At 37.6% G+C, this 19,913-nt stretch overlaps 1 protein-coding gene across 1 annotated transcript in view; it reads right to left on the bottom strand.

Moving 5' to 3' along the window:
- Positions 1-19,913, bottom strand: part of STAU2 (staufen double-stranded RNA binding protein 2) — a 227,899-nt gene that overhangs the window by 97,456 nt on the left and 110,530 nt on the right. The window contains 1 exon segment of the mRNA XM_033125843.1: positions 13,468-13,775. Within this exon segment, the coding sequence (XP_032981734.1) occupies positions 13,468-13,775 (308 nt within the window).

Below are 19,913 nucleotides of genomic sequence, written 5' to 3'. Positions count from 1 at the left end.
ATCTACTTTCAAAAACAAGTTCTTTCAAGTAGTGTTTATTTTCATTCTAAGCGAATACAGTAAACACAGCATTGATTTTGTGATCAGTTAATGAAAACGTGCCTACGGAACGGGATACCTGCTAATTTTATATTACAGGGCAAATTGGTTTTATTAGCTCTGACGTCCTCTATTTGTTAAATGTGTGTAGGTTGTTTAGGGTAAAAGCTTAGGAGAAAGTCTTGAATTTGTGAGGAAGAAAATTAAAATACCTATTAGCTCCCTGGCTGAGGTTTAATTCTAAGTGTGGCATAATATCCATATATCTTCATTGCAGATTGTGGTCCACATATATTTTGTCACGTACAATACAGAGCTCACTGAAAATGACAACAATATGAATCCTAGTCTCATTGTTCAAAAATTCAACTTTTTATACCAGCAGGGTTGTTAAGTGGCCACCAGTTTAGTTTCCCTGAAGGTAGGGAAACTGCCTGGAATCTATGAAAAGCAGTTTGCAGTTCAAATCAAGTCAATATACAAACCTTTGTCTCTAAAGTACTTTAAAGACTTTATTAGAAAGATATTTTTTCAAGTTAACTTTGGGGGAAAAGATCTGACAACAGTTCTAATTCATTGCTTTATACCTCCGTGTATATGAGTTCAAGAATGTGGAAGTATTGTTTACTATGCGTCCGTCAGCTTACAATGGGGGAAAATCAAACTTATCACATAAGAGGTGTGTGCAAAAGCCAATACGGTGATACTATAATAGCGACAGTTCACAGCCACTTATGATAGTTAAAATATTACGTCTGATACAATGCTATCGTAAAACATACTTTTAAAAATAAAATATAATCAATCACCCTTTGACATCAATTGAAAGTCCACATAAAAGACATGACATTTTCCTGAATATCCAAATTGATAGCAAACATGCTTATATGTCAGCCAATTAAGTGACGTTCTAGCCTTTCTTCTAGAGAAATGAAAATTAGAAAGCACAGAAATACCACAAGACAATTCTGGTAGGAAAAAAAAAAAAAAGCTTCAAACTTCATTTCCATCAGCAGCTTAGATACTGTTACTGAAAAATTTAACATCTCTCCGAGCTGTCTGTAATTCACTGTGGATCTGCACTGCCCTATAAAACACCGTATGTTCTGCAGACATCCAATACAGGTGTACCTGTTTTACTCACATATAAAAAAAAAATGTGACGGGACAAGTTCGGATACAGCTCCAAAAGAAACGCCACGGCATCCAGTGAAGGAGACCGCGATTGCCAGCTGTCCTCCACTATTCTTCCACAGTAACTCTTAGCTGGCCACTTGGATGCTCAGAATAAAGATTCGTATTTCCCAGGCTCCCTTGTAGCCCTATGAGTGAGGAGAATTCTGCAGCTTCCTGGATAGTTTAAGAGAGATTTCAGATGTGTGCCTTTTGCTCCTCCTCTTTACCTATTTTGTCAACCTACTGCTTGGCATGTGGACGTGACCATCTTTGACCATAGGACAAGGGCCGAAACTTAGAGATAGCAGAGTGGTGAGTGGGATGCACCCTGGCTTTCTGGAGACTTCATGGAACAGAACCATCACCCTAGCCCTAGACTGCAAGCTTACGAACATTTACATGAGAGAAGAATAAACATCTATTTTAAGTCACCAAGCTTTTTACCGCTCACTTAATCCCAGTGGAGGTTTTCCTATTGCCCCAGAATCGATACCAGGACCCACAGCCAACAACAAAAGGAGAACAAAAGAGCTGCCAACATGGAGGGCTGGGCCTCATTTCCTTCCCCCACCCCCTTACGGAGAGTCAGCAGAACTGGTTCAAACATAAAGAATACACAGAGGAACTAGGAGGATCCAGTGACTGGGAGGAAATCACCTTGACTGTCCATGTTATAAGGAATATGGTATTTCTAGAGAGTGGCGCAGCTCTAAGAAAATGGCCGATAGAAAGTGGGAGAACCTACATGGAAAGGAGACCTGTACAATCCTTTAAAAAAATTTTTGACTGAGTCTAATGTATGTCCATAAGCAGTTTGGAAGCAAATGAAAATATCGTGTTTCCCCGAAAATAAGACCTAGCTGTACCATCAGCTCTAATGTGTCTTTTGGAGCAAAAATTAATATAAAATCGGGTCTTATATAAGACCTGGTATTATATTATATTGTATTATAGTATATTATAGTATAGTATAGTAAAATAAGACCGGGTCTTATATTAATTTTTGCTCCAAAAGGCGCAGTAGAGCTGATGGTCCAGCTAGGTCTTATTTTCGGGGAAACACGGTGTAGAGACTGGGTGTGACCACAGCTGAGAGTCCTAGGCACTGTACCTGAAAACAGAAAAAGGTGAAGGGATGCTCTCCCCAGATCTCCATGGCCCTTGTAAGGAAAGAGAGTCTCAGCAGAAGCCAAGGGTATACTCAGGCCAATCAAAGTGACACCCACCAACAGAGGGGGTCAGGAACGTAGACCACTGGGAAAGCCCAAAGCAAGCACGGCTGCCCCGGAGGGAACAGAGGGCGTTAGGAGAAACTAAACACTGCCTCAAGAAAATGGTGCATATCACCTACGTGGGAACCAGCAGTGGATGAAACCAAGCTAGGGGGGGCACCTTTCCCTCTTCTAGCCCCCTCCAGGTCTCCAAACACCAGAGGGGGAAGGCCATGAAGCAGAGGTAGAGTATGGGGGAAGACATCTCAGGGCGGATCAAGCCCCCACCCCACGGACCACAAATACTCCAAGGTAAATAAATGCACGAGTGAGAGGAAGAGAAAAGGACATCAATGTACAACTTCCCTCCTCCAAGTGTCTTGAGACACAACAATGGGCTTACAATGGGGGGGGGTATGAACTTGGGAGTTCTACAGTGACTGGACCACATTTTTAAAAACTAAAGGTCACCAGAAAACTATGGGGTTGACTGAAGACAGCATACAAGAAATAAACGGGAGATTTGACAGAGCATGGAGCGAAGTGGTGACCGAAGAAATATAAAATCACTTCATGTTTATACCCCCACTGCATGGAGACTGCCCCAAAAACCAGATAAAAATATGTGAAAAATATAGGAAACTATTGCTTGAGGACACAATTTTGAATAAAGAGTGATCATGTGTAGACTAAAAGCCTTAAGAAAGGCGCACTTTACAAACTCATCAATCACTCATAAAAACAAGTTTGATACAGCTCTCTTCAGTTATGTATTTTTTTGGACATAAAATATTAGAGTTCATAAAACTGTAAATTTCAAAAAAAGAGATCATGTGTGAGCGACATTTTGAAATCCATCCTTCTAAATCTAAAAACGCTTTCTATAATTCAATGCATCAGCAGAAGCCAGGAATCTTAAAACAGTAGGCTGAAATAATTTGGGTGACAAAATTGCATTACGTTCTATAATGCACAAATCTTCAGGATTGACAGGCTACAACAAAGCCTGTCAAAAATATTTCTGCTACAACAAAGCAGTGTTTCTGCAAACGTGGCCCTAAAAATTCCAATATGCAATGTCATAGGACCTTGATTTTGATTAAAGAAAAATGAATAAAGGTGATTTTAAAAGATTACAAAAGTCATCTCCTATGTTTATTTTAATATCTGTTATTTATAAATCATATCATTTTGCTTTCCTTGGTACTCTAATATGTAAAGATCTTGATTTTTTATAATGTAGCACTAATTCTGGAGTTTTAACACCACCACCAACTATAAATTGACATTTTGTTTCTCGTGGATTTACAAAACTTATTCCACTAAAAGTGGGTCAGAAATTTCAACCTATGTAAATGAAACAATATAGCTTCCTTTAAAACTTGCAAATCTATAATAATTTTTACTTTTAAAATAAGTTTCCTAGTTTGAGTTATAATTGTATAAACCCAGATAAGATGCTGTAATTGTGCTTTCTGACACTGATTTTGCCAGTCTAGAGATTTCTTTTCCCTGAAAGGAGAGAACAAATCACTTCAACTAGTCATATAATTTAAGAAAAATACTACAAGCCTTAGAGTAATTTACATAAAAAGCTAGGTATGCGAATTTTTTTCATGCTCATTTGAGAATATGAGGCCATCCAAATGAAAATTTAAATTCCCTACCCCCTACTTCCAAAAAACGTGGAATCAAACTGTTTCCTGCAGGGCTGAAGTTCCTTGATGTTATAGGACTACTAAATATTTTACTAATCTCAGCAGGAAAGTGGGTATCTGCTCCTCTGTCAGATGTTTTTAATGGCCACCCCCGATGGGACAAAAATGAGGAGGGTGAGAAACAGACCCATGTTTAAAGAACGCTGCTCATTATTCATTCAAGAAAGATAAAGGCCTGTACACTCTTATGTGATACCTAACACAGTCACTGTGTCCAGAAGACATGTTTGGTCAGCACACCTCAACTTCATTAACCGCGGGGTATACTCCACAGCAGCGTGGCAGGGACCCCGCTGTAGCTACTGCATGGAAGCCCGGCAAGGAGTAAACAGCAAGGAGCCGAAGGGCGATCATTTAGCACTAGCTCAAGGTACTTGATCAAAACGCGCTTGATTCTTGCAGAGTCTGCACACTAGCTGCACAAAAGACCTGAATCTTTGTTAACACACAAAATAGCATGTTCTTGGCCAAGCACAAAGTGCTACTGCTTGATAAGTATTGCCCTCATAAGATTAAGTTGGTATCAAATATTTAACTACTTTTTTAGATCACTTGATGACATGTAAGTCATCTTTACTTATTTGGATCAACTATGGTCAACGGTACAAAGCTGCATGATTTCTACTTGAATATAAATTAACTAATGAATTAATTTATTAGTAATAAATGAGTTTCTCCATGAAAAACGCTTAAAACAATACCTACTTCATGGTTAGCATTAAAATAAATATTACCTATTCTTGTTACTATTATAACACATTGCATAACAATAAAATAAAAGATATGACAAGATATATAATTATAAAGAATAATATCACATTAGGTAAATGTCTGTCACTGACTTTCTCTAAAGCTTTCTCCCCCAATCCTTTTCATAACTAAAATCAACTCCTTTGTAACTCTTTGTAACTAAAATATAAACATATATTTAACATGCTCAGTCATGTACCAGTGTTTTAGCTGTAGGAGTAATGTTTCACTCTCCATGCAATATGCTTGTCACATTAATGCCTCAAAAAGGATAAGTGAATAAATGAAATCACATTATACAGACTGAGACTCAACTTGTAATTATCGTTTCTCTCTTTTAGAAATTCTATGCTTGGGATAAGCTTTGAGAATTACATGCCTAGATCTGGTGAACAAAATCTAGCAGTGACGTACAGAATTATTTCTACTATAAATCACAGATAAAAACTGTCTAACAAATGCAACAACAGATGTGTTGTCAGTACTGCTGAGGGAGACCATTGCATTCTTATTGTAAGTGATGAGTATGTCCATGACAAAAACCCTACACTTTTGATCTCTGCTTTTCAGTTTCCAACGAGTATGCCATTGATGGTCGAAGGAAGCAGCTCATTAAGACATAAATTATATACAGACACACACGTAGTTATTTCAGTTCTATCTTTTCATCAAAATAAAGCACTACGTGATTTTAACAGTCAATTTCATATGTATCAGAAAAGGAGCTTCCTTTTTTGTAGTATGCACTCATTCTAAAATACTCACATACGTCCACTTATATATGTAAAAGAAGCCACATTAAAATCTACAGAGCTTTGCAAAGTAAAACCTTTTTAACGAGAAAAACTTGTCCAAGGTCAAAGGAAAAGTACATTTCCATAGGCAGTCAGTACACCACCAAAGTTAAACCAATGCAAAATCTTCTACCAACCAACTCTACTGCTTTTCACATAACTGAATTCTACTGTATTGAATATCATTTCAAAAACTGGGTAACAAAGACAAGACCTTACAAATCTTTTCATTATCTACTGGTTTAATTCATAATGGTATTTAACTTTTTTTTTAAACAAAAATACTGGCATATGTTGCTTTCTACTCAGGAATTACAGGTTTTAAAACACACTTATTTGTATTTAAAATGTAATTACAGTAGCTGCAAGATGGCAGAATAAACACTGCCTCCTTCCTTCCGTGAACACACTAAAATTACACCTAAATTACAGAACAATCAACCTGGAGAACCATCTGAAGTCTAGCGGAACAGAAGTTTCATAATTAAGGATATAAAGAAGAGGCCGCATCCAGACTAGTAGGAGGGGCGGAGACGCGAAAGAGGCCCCAAACTTCCGTTTGGCGGTTGAGAATCAGGAGGGATATCGCAGCCCTGAAGGTTCCCCCGAGAGGAGAGAGGGACCCCAGCCTCACACCACACTCCCCAGAATACTAGTGCCGGGAAGAGGAGCCCCCACAACATCTGGCTGTGGAAAACAGTGGGGATTCCGACCGTCCGGGTGGGATGGAAGGCTGTGGGAAACAACAGGGTCCTCTTAAAGGGCTCACTCGCAGGCACTCACCTGGTGCTCCAGCGGAGGGACAGTGACTCAGGGGGCGTCAGAGGCATATGAGGGGCAGACTGAGGTGTGTAGCTTTAGGACAAGAGCTGGAGGGCTGTCACCATATAAACTGTGTGAGGTCCTCCTTCCCTGTTGCCGGCAGGCAGGCGCCATCTTTCCTGTGTTGGGCCCACCCCCACATGGCTAAATTTGTATCTGATTGGTCTGGTGGGCTGTGCTCACTCCACCCTGCTGACTCATTGAGACCCGCCCCACCCAACTCCCATAACACCTGAGGTACTTTCTCGGGAGCAGAAAGCTCCACCTGCATTTCACTCTACCTTGGAAAAGCTGAGTTCACTGGCCCCAGGTGAGCAGCAACTGGCATTAGTGTGCTCTGAAACTTTTGTTGAGTAGCTCTAGGCTCAGCACTGGCACCCAACCAAAACCTGCATTAACCTGGTGACCACAACCTTCCCATTCTGGTGACTCCCTGAGACTCTACCTCACCCAGCATGCATACCACATGAGGCTTTATCAGTGGCTGAGCCTTAAGGGAGTCAGCAGGTGGCAGCAGGCCTCAGTGTGTCCTGGCTTTTTAGCAGAGCTACCCAAGAGCCGGTACTGGTAGCAGATGTCCTCAGTTCACAGCATTGTGTCTCCCATGCAACTCCAAATTTAGCACAGGCAGCAAACAACAGCAGATCTATTTACCAGGTAGTCCCCAGCCAGGCACAGGCAAGTGGGTGACCTGAGCTTGCATTGGAGCCCCTTCCAATAGGTCCCAGAACAAACATACTTGGAGGTTGGCTTCAGACCACAGCAGAGCACCACCCAATTAGACCCACAAACGGCACACATGAAGGGCAGTCTCAACAGGAACCAGAGCCCACTGGGGTGAATCCCACTCAGTGGGGTAAGCCCCCTGCACAGCAGCATTTAAACTGTGGATGAGGCCAAACCCCACAGCCAATCAACCCGAGGGTCAATCCCATTCACCAATGTGCTAATAGCTACCAAGGCTCAACTATAACAGGAGGGCACACACAACCCACCAAGGGACACGCCTGGAGCACCTGGAGCAAGTGACCAGGGAGGCTGTGCCAGGGCTCCAAAAGGCACCTACTACATAAGTCCACCTGGCCAGGAGTCGGAGACATAGAAGATCTACCTAATACATAGACATAAACACAGAGAGGCAGCCAAAATGAGGAAATAAAAATATACGTCCCAAATGAAATAGGAGAAAACTCCAGAAAAAGAACTAAATGAAATGGAGGCAAGCAACCAACCAGAGACAGAATTCAAAACAATGGTTATAAGGATGCTAACCGAACTTAGTGAGAACTTCAACAAAGAGATAAGCATAAAAAAGGATATAGAAACCATAAAAACGAACCAGTCAGAAGTGAAGAATACAATAATTAGAAATGAAGAATGCACTAGAAGGAACTACCACCAGACTAGATGAAACAAAGGATCGAACCAGCAATTTGGAAGACAAGATAGCAGAAAACATCCTGTCGGAAGAGCAAAAAGAAAAAATAATAATAAAAAATGCTGGAAAGAGGCAAATAGATCATTTCAACATGACCTAGAACAAGCATAGGTATCGATACTAGTCTGACATGAAGACACTACAATTAATCTCTTATCACTAAGTAAAAATTACATCACTGCCAACTTTTTCTACCGAAAGGAAAAGTAATTCACCTTTAGATGAGAAATAATTTATTTTTCTTCAAAGACTTGATTTTCAAATAATTCCAAATAGAATTCTCATATTGCGTTGAACTCTATTTTGATACAAACACAAAAAGCTACAGATATTTCTGCTTGGAAGGACACATAATGACAGCCATTTTTTTCTGTACCACAGTAGCTCATTTCAGATCTACATCGGTCACTGTGGTAGGAACAGCTCTTTCTAGGTTTATAGATTACATTTTCTTTGAAATATCCTATGTGTCTTATTATGTATGTGCTGGGGCCAAGGCTCAGCATGAGTGTCTTTGTCCTTCTGAGTTCCAGGATTAACCTCTTCAGTGATTTCGGGTGCAGTTAGTCCTGAATAGCTTATGCAGTAATAATAGACTGTTTTACTCAAGGCCTGCTTGCCGCTTACCTGTATTACTGTTACTCATCACAATATGTTTTTATATGCATCAGGATTTCTTCATTCAAATGTTTTTCATTTTCATGTTCTTCATTTTAATATTTTTCTCTTTAGAGTTGGAAATTTTAGCAAGATGAGTTGATCTGTTATAATCCCACTGGTTTTTACAGAAGTACAGTTATGTGACAGGTAGTTTTCATCCCCTTGGGGGTTTGGCCCAGTTTATCCAGGTATAAAGATACGACAGATAATAAGACAGTTTGCATGAACGTGGGCTGCCCATTTGAATAACAAACGAGTCTAAGGGTCACTATAGGAAGAACAAACCTTCAATAACCCATACTCTCCAAGGTCTTTGGAAAGTAGAAGAGGCCAAATCCAAGGAGGATGTTTACGGAGTGACTGCAAATCAAGCAGAATCTGATGACTCCATGCCAAACCTACAAATGTGTTGCTCATTGCACTTTGAGTAATTTCTTACCACTTTATGCAACCATTTATATAACAAAGCAGGGAAAATTTGGGCTCAGAAGTGACACGGCAAGTTAAGTTTCAAGGACAAATTAAAAATGGGGGGAAAAACTTTTCTAGGTGGGTAGTATATATGTATATGAACACTTCTTTCTTCACATTCTCCTATTAGAAATCTACAAAGTTTTACTTATCATGGTCCGGAAAATAAAAATGAATCCCTAATTCTTCAAAAAAAAAAAAAAAAGTGCTGCAAATAGCCAATTTGATGATAAATACATGGATTACAAAAAGTGAGATATAGGAAGGTAAGAAAAAAGTGAAAGGAAAAAGGCTGATTTGCAGATTAAACAGCTCCTCCGCCCACTATCTTAATATAATCTCTATTAAGGTCATATCATTAAAATATGTTACACATCATATATTAAAAATAAATACTTAAAAGGAGTCTGTAACTATAAAAGAAAACTGCTATAACATATTAAACTTCACAAAAGAAGATGTAACAGTTGAAACTGTATTTGAATTTGAATAAGTTTGAATTTGTATTTGAAAATAAAGTTTTTAAGGAGATGTTTCAAAGACTCCTGCTGTCATTCTCACTTGCTGGAACTGGGACCAACATTTACAATTCTCCATAATGAAAAGCCCCTCTAAAAGGCGCCTTAAATAAGTAAAATAAACTAATCGTGGCTTAACGAAGACACCAACTAAGTGCTTTTTATATTCTTTATGTCAGTAACACAAACTTAGCTTATCATATTTTACTTTGAAGGTTTCAAAGGATGCTCAAAGGATGATGATCTCTAGAAGGGGCACAGAACAGCAAACTGAAATTAAATCCATCTAGAAAGGATAACTTACTAAAATACATTCAGCCCTCCATATCCACGGGTTCCGGGTTGGCGGTTCCAAACAACCAGGGATCGAAAATATTTTGGGGGAAAAAAATGTTATGTTGTTGCTGACGGGTACTACGTGGTCAGGCTTACGACGGTGGCATCTGTATTGAACATGTACAGACTGTTTTATCTTGTCATTAGTCCCTAAACAACACAGTATAATTATTTATATAGCACTTACATTGTATCAGATATTGTAATATTCTGTCTAGAAATGATTCGAAGTATACAGGAGGATGTGCATAGGTGATAAGCAAATACTACCATTTTATATAAGGGACCTGACCATCCATATTTTGGTATCCACGAGGATCCTGGAACCAATCCCCCGGGGATACCAAGGGACAACCGTAATTCATTTCCATTTCCAATCTAATCATTTTTAATGACTCATTTAAACAAAGAAACTGCTTATATTTAATTATACAGAGATTTCTAATATAATTAGTATGGAAAATCACATTACAGATTCAGTAAAAACTGAATAACGTAAATTATAACAAAAAAGTCTCCTACTTCTGCTCCAATGTCTCTCCCAAAATAATTTTCTCTAAAAAGCTGAATGATTTTGAAACATTTTGGCATTATGATTAGAGTATCAAGATACACAACCAAAAGCCCTGAAACACTATGGTATGACTATAATTTCAAATGAGTTTTTATGAAACGCATAGAAATAATAGAAGCTTACTGACCGAAACATAAAGTCTGACATTCACATAACTATTAACATAAAACTACATTTTCTAAAAAATAGTAGAACAATCATTAAGAATATTCAGGTTTTAAAAGAGGATAATTAAAATGTACTCAATAAAACTTCAAAGAAACACATATTCACTTATGAGAGAGATCCAAAAGCTTGCTTCTAAAATGTGATAAAACGTTAGGTGAGCCCGAGCAAGGATAAAAGAATTATCAAAAATGTGTAAGTGTTCAGTCATATTCTGCTCTGTGAAGTCAGCTTTATTAATAACTTTAATGGTATAATAATTTAAATTATTTTATAGATTTAAGCAAAAGAATGGGAGTTTAATACCTACATTCTGGTGAGCAAATATGCTTTCTGTAATTTATAAATTTTAATTAAAGACTGGGTAATGAAAAATATTAAAAGTTAAAACAACTTAAGTTTTCAGTACACTAATATAATTTTACTTTGTAATACAATACAGCTGTCACATACAATGGCTCTGGTAAGCTTAAATCAAATTTCAATGGCCAAGAAGGCCAAGGAAGGGTTTATACAATATTCAATAAGCAATAACATCTATTCAGTGTACAATAACAAAATAAAAAGTACTAACCTAGGAACACAGAAAAAGAATCATTGTTTTTAAATTCCAGAAATAAAGTAACAGAATAGCATATGATTCATAGAAACCTGGCCCTATAATTTCTAAACTACAGTCCAATTAAAACATTTAAGAAATAGAAACAGTCTGTGTTTTTCTACCAGGTAAATATACCTGAGAAAGTTACCCATAGAGAAACAGGCTTTAAAACTCTTCCCCACAAAGAACCTTCTACTGTGACATTATGCAGATGTATCATGCACCTGACACCAAGGCATTTCCTACAGATTCTGTCTGCAGCTCAGCTGCCTGTGGCAATCCGTCCGAGACAATATTTCATATAAATATCAAGCTCATTCGATCAAAGAAGCACAGTAATGTTTTAAAACCACCTGTTTATGTCCATTAGTATGTAAAAATCACAGTACACGAATTTGGAAATGTTTAACTTGCCTATAAATAATGTATATTATCTCCACACAAGCTTTAAAAAAAGGTCTAAGCAGTCAGCCCAATAATGGGGAAAACAGACTCTACCTTTTGACTAAAGGTACGTTAAAATTATAACTGCTGTGAGCGACAAGAATGAACAAATAAATACAAATAAAAAAATTAAGTAGTTCTTCTGGCAGCAAAATTACATCTACCATAATAACATCTCCAAGCAAAAAAAAAAACAAGACACTTTTAATGCAATGTGTGCCGTTTCTATAAAAATGCAGTGTCACTTTCAGCTGTTTCTATATGACTAGATTTGTAAATAAGCAGTGAATTTCTTTTCATCCCAGTTTATTTCTAGTTCAGATTATAGATAGACCTAAAAATTAGTTTTTTTCCAGTACTTTAATTGTATGAATCGAGGTCTTTTTATTTTGAACAGTGATTTATTGTCAGTCTTAAACAACAAAATCAAATTCTAAAATTTTAACTTTAAGTGTTTAAAAATTCAGATGACAGAGCCAATAATTGGTAACAGTTTCTTTAATTTCATATTAAAGTCTAATTAAAAACATGAATGACTACCTGGCAATATATCTGTGTTCTGTGAAAAAGAACCGTGTTCTGCGAAAAAGAAAAAAATCATGCAAAATCCCCCCCTCCCACAAACACATGATCTTCTTCCTTATTTTGTATCTAAATTTGTAAAATGTTTATAAATACATGATTATTCTACATAATACAGATCTCCTAGAGCATTTCTAGAGGAAATTACAGTTTGGGGTCTTAAGGAATAAGACTGAGATGAAAAAGGGGATGAAAACAGTGAAATCTGAGGGAGCAAAACACTCCCACACAACAAGTACGCTTGTCTCTCAAGTTAGCAGTTACAGCTCAGTGCATGATTTTCAAGGCAACCACGAAATCAGAACACAGGCATTTCCACTTCCTAGAGTTAACGATTCTTTGAAAAGTTCTATCCATAAGGAATTGTTGGGGTGGTTTTTTTGTTTTGTTTTTCCAAAGTGCAACAAAGAATAAATAGGAAAAAAGTTTCCATCCCCAAATTCATACACACACAAGTTAGGTGGAACTGGAAGCTAGTTTAGACTGCCCATTGAAATCGAATTCTTGGTACCACCTGAGGCAGATGCTACCCTAGATGGTTCAAAATATGATCCAGTAAAACAAATACATGTTATTATGCCTCAAACAACAGGGAAGCATTTCATTACTGTTTTGATATCATGTTTAATTAATTCCTAAGATGAAGGACTTCTGGGATGTTATACCTTAATGGTATACGCAAATCATCACCAGCAATACAATTCCAAACCACATGAAAGTAAAACCATTAGTAGAAAAGCTCAATCTTACTGTAAAAGGGGGGAGAACTTCTTAGTGGTCAATACTAATACCAAATGTATCAAGGCTGAGTTTTTGTTGGTGGAAGACAGAGTGAGGAGATAGATAACACCCAATCAAAACCAACCAGAATGCAGAACGGAGAATGACAAATGTTAAAAAGGAAAGAAAAAGGAGGAAGTGGAGGAAGGAAAATGGAGCAGGGCCAGGTAGCAAAAGAATTACTGGATAGAATGAAAATAAAAGAAAATGAGGCCTTTGCATATGGCTCTGTTTTTTCTGTCTTGTGTGTGCCTAGTAATTTACAAGGTAAGTGGCATGTGGGTCACACTAGCAGGCAAGAATGAGCTTTCTGATGGATAGAGATGAAGGATTTGGGGCTAATGAAGTATTTTGTTTTCTTGTCTTTGTTTTTGCTTTTAATTCATACCTGGAAGCCTTGAATCCTTGCTAAATATTCCAGCTGTTTTGAAGGTTGTACTGGAGAACAAGGGGGAGTAGGAGAACTTCCTTTTAAACCTATGGCTTCAGCTGTAGGAGACGTTCCATTCATGAGGAGTTCCCTGGCAATTGTAGCTGAGCTATTCGATGTGGGAGATATACTGAAGAAAGAGCTGGAGGGTTGGTTCATATCTTTGGGTGACAAATAGCCTAGGGTAGTGCCAGAGATTACTTTGTGGCGGCTGGCTTCCATCTCTTGATAAACATCAGGAGACAAATGAAGAATTCCTTTCGGAGCTATAAATAAAATGAATGAACACTGTTATTACTCTTAAAATAATTGAAATAGAAACATACTATAGCATTAATGATTAACTCAGTGATCCCTTGGAATGGTAACAAAGCAATGAGAAACATTGTCCATCCAGCATCTTCCGCATACTTGCAGAGGCAATTGGAGGCTCCGTTTAGAGGTAAATAATGTATGTGTCAATATCCCTAAAATCAGAAGTTTAAAAAAAATCCACAGAAGTGATTTCAGTGGAACTTATATATGGTAGGGAACCTGTGGAGGGGGAAGGGTAACTGATGAGCGGAAATGCACTGGGGAATCAGATTAGGAACGTGTGGTGTATACACCCTGCAATTTAGTATCATATGAGCACACAAAAGAGACGGGAAACCCCTAACACGTGCAGCAGCTGAGACACAGCAAGTAAAATGAAGGCTGGATCGGTCGAAATCATCTGAGCTACACACTGTATACCCAACGGCCTACTGGTGCTCTCCTCCTCGTGATAACGTCCACAGACAACTCGAACTTACGATGACATCAAAAAGTGACAGAGGACCCTCTTCCCCAAACTAGCGCTATCACCTATGTTGCTTATCTCTTGATGGTACCACCATCTATCTGCTCAGTTGCCCGATGTAGACTCCTGGCAGCCATCTTTGATTTACCCACAAACATGAAGTTACCATGTCCAGTCTAGAATTTGTCCCTTCATTCTCAAGTGCATCACAGTTCAAGCCAGGCCAGGGACAGGTCCTGGTATCAAGAGGAGTGAGCCTGGGGCTGTGCTATCAGTTGGCGGGGTTGTAAATATACCGGGGGTGTCAAGAAAATGTATACAAGTGGACACTTTGGTCAACGTTGCTCAAGCAGTAGTTCGCCATCATCAGAAGTGTCTGGACGCTGATGGGAACCACTTTGAGCACCTCTTGTCATTGCAGAAGTCAAATGTGACTTGTAGTCATCTTTTGTTATCGGTATATATTGAGTATTACAATTTTAATACAGTTTTCCTTTCTTAAAATGTGTACAGATTTTTTTGGCACCCTCTATATGAGAAGCAATTTCTTTGACTACTATTTGTCTCAGAGATGTTTCAAACCATATTTCACATTGCTAATTCTAATGTCTTTGATCAGATAGTAACAATTCACAAGTCATATTGTCTTTTAAAATTATTGATAAATTACCACTTTTGGAGAATGTGATCTGAAAGACACAACTTAACTCCCTTGCTCTTCCCTGCCCTCCACTGCCTTTACATTCTTTTTATTATTATTATTAGTTTCAGTTTCTTCTGCCATTAAATTCTGATTCAAGACCTCAATGTTGTTTTTTAAAATATATTTTTAATTGCTTAATTACAGTTGACACACAGTATTAGTTTCAGGTGTACAACACTGATTAGACATTTATATAACTTGGAAGCGATCACCCCAATAAGTCTGGTACTCACGTGACACAGTATTACAATATTACTAATATTATAATACTGGTACTCAATACACAGTATTACAATATTATTAGCTATATTCCCTATGTTGTACTTTATATCCTCATAACTATTTCTAAAACTGGCAATTTGTACTTCTTAATCCCTTCCTTTTTTCCACCCCCCCCCAACGCCCCTCCCATCTTGCAACCATCAAAATGTTCTCTATCCATGAGTTTATCTGTTCATTTATTTTGTTTCATAGATTCCACATGTAAGTGAAATCATGGTATTTGACTTTCTCTGACTTATTTCGCTTAGTATTTCGCTTCTCTCTAGTTCCATCCATGTTGTTGCAAATGACAAGATTTCATTCTTTTTATGGCTGTGTAATATTCCTTTGTATATATGAACTACTATTTCTTTATCCAATCGTCTTATCGATGGGCACTAGGTTGCTTCCATACCTTGACTATTGTAAATAGCACTGCAATGAACATAGGGGTGCATATATCTTTTTAAAATTAGTGTTCTGAATTTCTTTGGATAAGTACCAATAAGTGAAATTGCTGGGTCACATGGTAGTTCTATTTTTAATTTTTTGAGGAATCTCCATACTGTTTTCCACAGTGGCTGCACCAATTTGCAATCCCACCAGCAGTGCATGCGGGTCCCCTTTTCTCCACAGCCTCGCAAACACTGTTGTTTGTTGACTTATTGCTGGTAGCCATTCTGACAGGTGTGAGGTGGTATCTCATTGTGGTTTTAATTTGCATTTTCCTGATGATTAGTGATGTTGAGCATCTTTTCATATGTCTATTGGCCATGCTTATATCTGTCCTCTGTGGAAAACTGTCTATTCAGCCCCTTTGCCCGTTTTTAATTGGATTGCTTTTTTTGGTGTTAAGTTGTATGAGTTCCTTATATACTTTAGATATTAACCTCTTATCAGATGTATCATTGGCGAGTATCCTCTCCATTCAGTAAGTTTTTTCATTTTCTTGATGGTTTCCTCCACCCTGCAAAAACTCTTCAGTTTGATGTTGTCCCATTTGGTTATTTTTTTCTTTTGTTTCCCTTACCCAAGGAGACATACCCAAAATAATATTACTAAGGGCGATGTCAAAGAGTTTACTGCCTAAGCTTTCTTCCAAGAGCCTTATAATTTTGGATCGTACATTTAAGTCTTTAATCCATTCTGAGTTTATTTTTGTATATGGGGTAAGAAAGTGGTCTAGTTTTATTCTTTTGCATGTATCTGTCCAGTTTCCCAATAGCATTTATTGAAGAGACTGTCTTTACCCCACTGCATATTCTTGTCTCCTTTGTCATAGATTAATTGACCATATATGCATGTATTTATTTCTGGGTTCTTTATAATGCCATGTCATCTGCAAATAATGACAGTTTTACCTCTTCCGTTCCAATTTGGATGCCTTTTATTTCTTTTTCTTGCCTGACTGCTATGGCTAGGACTGCTATGGCTAGGTAAAAGTGGACATCCTTGTCCTGTTCCTGATCTTCAGGAAAACTTTCAGACTTTCACTGTTGAATATAATGTTAGCTTTGGGTTTGTCATATAGGCCCTGTATTATGTTGAAGTATATTCCCTCTATTCCCACTTTACTGAGAGTTTTTATCATAAATGGATGATGGATTTTGTCAAATACTTTTTCTGCATCTATTGATATGATCATATGATTTTTATCCTTTATTTTGTTTGTATAGTGTATCATGTCAATTGATTTGTGGATATTGAATCAACTTTGCATCCCAGGAATAAATCCCGTTTGATCATGGTGTACAATCTTTTTAATGTATTGCTGAATTCACTTTGCTAATGTTTTGTTGAGGATTTTTGCATCTATGTTCATCAGGGATATTGGGTCGTAATTTTATTTTTCTGTAATGTCTTTGTCTGGTTTTAGAATCAGGGTAATGTTGGCCTCAAAAGAGTGAGTTTGGGAGCTTCACCTCTTCAATTTTTTGGAATAGCCTGACAAGAATAGGTGTTAATTCTTCTTTGAATGTTTGGTAAAATTCAGCTGTGAAGCCATCTGGTCCAGGACTTTTGTTTGTTGAGCGTTTTTTGATTACTGATTAGATTTTTGCCAGTAGTTATTCGGTCCATTCAGATTTTGTTTCTTCTTGATTCAATCTTAGCAGACTGTATGATTCTAGGAATTTATCCATTGCTTCCAGGTAGACCAATTTGTTGGCATGTAATTCTTCATAGTATTTTCTTATAATCCTTTGCATTTTTGTGGGGTCAGTTGTCACTTCTCCCTTTCCCGTCTAATTTTATTTATTTGGGTCCTTTCTCTTTTTTTCTTGATGAGTCTGATTAGAAGTTTATCAATTCTGCTTATCTTTTCAAAGAACCAGCTCTTGGTTTCATTCCTCTGTTGTATTGTTTTTTTAGACTCTATTTCAGCTCTGATGTTCGTTATTTCCTTCCATCTACTCACTTTGGGCTTTGTTCTTTTTCGTGTTCCTTTAGGTATAAGGTTAGATTATTTGAGATTTTTCTTGTTTCTTGAGGTAGGCCTGTATCGTTTTGAATTTCCCTTTTAGACTGCTCTGGCTGTGTCCCATAGATTTTGGGTTGTTGTGTTTTCATTTTCATTTGTCTCAAGGTATCTTTTGATTTCTTCCTTGATCTCATTGTTGACCCATTCATTGTTTAGTAGCATGTTATTTAACCTGTATGTGTTCATGTATTTTTCAGTTTTCTTCTCGTAATTGATTTCTATTTTTGTACAACTGTCATCAGAGATACTTGCTATGATTTCAATCTTGAATTTATTGCGACTTGTTTTGTGGCCTAACATATGGTCTATGCTGAAAAATGTTCCATGTGCGCTTGAAAAGAATATATAGTCTGCTGATTGAGGGTGATATGTTCTAAAAATATCAATTAAATCCATCTAATCTAATGTGTCATTTAAGGCTGCTGTTTCCTTTTTAATTTTCTGTCTGGAAGATCTGTCCATTGATGTCAATGAGGTGTTAAAGTCTCTACTATTATTGTATTACTGTCAATTTCTCCCTTTATGTCCATCAATATTTGCTTTATACATTTAGGTGCTCCTCTCTTGGGTGTGTAGATGTTTATAAGACATCTTTTTGGATTGATCTGTTTATCATTATGAAATGTCCTTCTTTGTCCCTTGTTCTAGCCTTTGTTTTAAAGTCTATTTTGTCTGATATAAGTATTGCTACCCCAGATTTTTTTCTTTCAATTCCATTTGCATGAAATAGCCTTGTCCATGCCTTTACTTTCAGTGTGTGTGTGTGTGTGTGTGTGTGTGTCTTTCAATCTGAAGTGGGCAACACCTCAATGTTTCTTGTCTGGGCAACTTAACAATCGCTAGCAGGTTTCGTTGCTGCTAACCCCCGAGTGTCCATTTTCCAAAATGTGTTGTATAACACAATCCCCAAAGGATTCCATGATCGATAAATCTGGGAAATACGCAGATTAAATCGCGTGCACACACACACACACTCACACACACACACACACAGTCCTACTACTAGGTTCCAGGCACTGTCCTGACCTGAAGTCATGCAGTCTATCGGGAGATGAAAATGAAAAGGGACAACATAGTGTGGTTGGAGCCTCAGTAGACACGGGTCCAGAGAGCTCAGGAAATGGATCTCTGGACCCGTTCTTGGAGATAACACTGACAGCAAATTTCAAGGGATGAGAAGAATTCAGCCAGGAAAGAAGAGACCTGAAGGCAGATGCCGGCATGAGGAACAGCAGGGACCAGCAGAGTGTATTCCAGGAAACCTCAGGCAGTTCCTTACCACTGGAGCATGGGGAGGGAGTCGGTAAGTGCAAAGGTGAAGGTGGAGGTAGGCAGGGGCCAAACTCCAGGGGACTTTATCCTGATGACATTAAAACATAAAAGAGCTACTGTTCTTTTAAAGTAGTTTCTATAGCTTAAACTAGTATATATCAATCCTATTTTATGGATTGACTTTATGCCTTTGTGTTAGTTTTATAATCAGGAAGAATTTCAATAAAAAAAATTTTAAAGAAAACATATGCATTACAAAAAATACAGATAAATCTCACTAGCCAGAGCAAACTACTTCACATTTTGCTTTGAAGATAGGATTTTAGTCTTTTTTTTCTCTATGAAACTTTTTTGCTACCTTGAAATAATAAGTTAGGACATAGGAATTCCCTAGGAGCCTGTTGTGTTTACAAAACAATATACTTCTAGTACTAGTTTTAAAATTATAATATTTCATTACATGAATCGCTTCCTTAAACAATGCTATATTGCTGGACATCTAATCTGTCTCCAATTTTGTGCAATTATAACACAGTGATGAACATTTTTGTAATTAAATCCTTGTTCCCACGAAAATTTATTTCCTTAAATTAGAAGCAGAATTGCTAGTCCAAAGAATATGCATTTTAGGGTTTCTGACAACTCCAAAAAAGTTGTACCAATATCTCATTCCCATGTTAACATATGAAAGTGCCTTTTCCTCTATTTTTTTCATATTGGATATTATGAAAAAGCCTTTGCACTGCTGTGACTGTATATAAGTGGCAAATAATAATATCCAAACCAAAATAGGAAAAAAGGTACTTTCAGCCCCACCCCCTGAACTCTGGGGAGGTGCCAGCCACTGGAGATTTGAGTTAAATCGCAAAGGCCAATGACTGAATCCATCATGCCCATGCAATGGGGGC

The sequence above is a fragment of the Rhinolophus ferrumequinum genome, chromosome 14 (assembly GCF_004115265.2).
Source record: "Rhinolophus ferrumequinum isolate MPI-CBG mRhiFer1 chromosome 14, mRhiFer1_v1.p, whole genome shotgun sequence".
Lineage (NCBI taxonomy): Eukaryota > Metazoa > Chordata > Mammalia > Chiroptera > Rhinolophidae > Rhinolophus > Rhinolophus ferrumequinum.
Note: the sequence above shows the minus strand (reverse complement) of the source record. Positions and strands in the feature narration are given on the sequence as shown.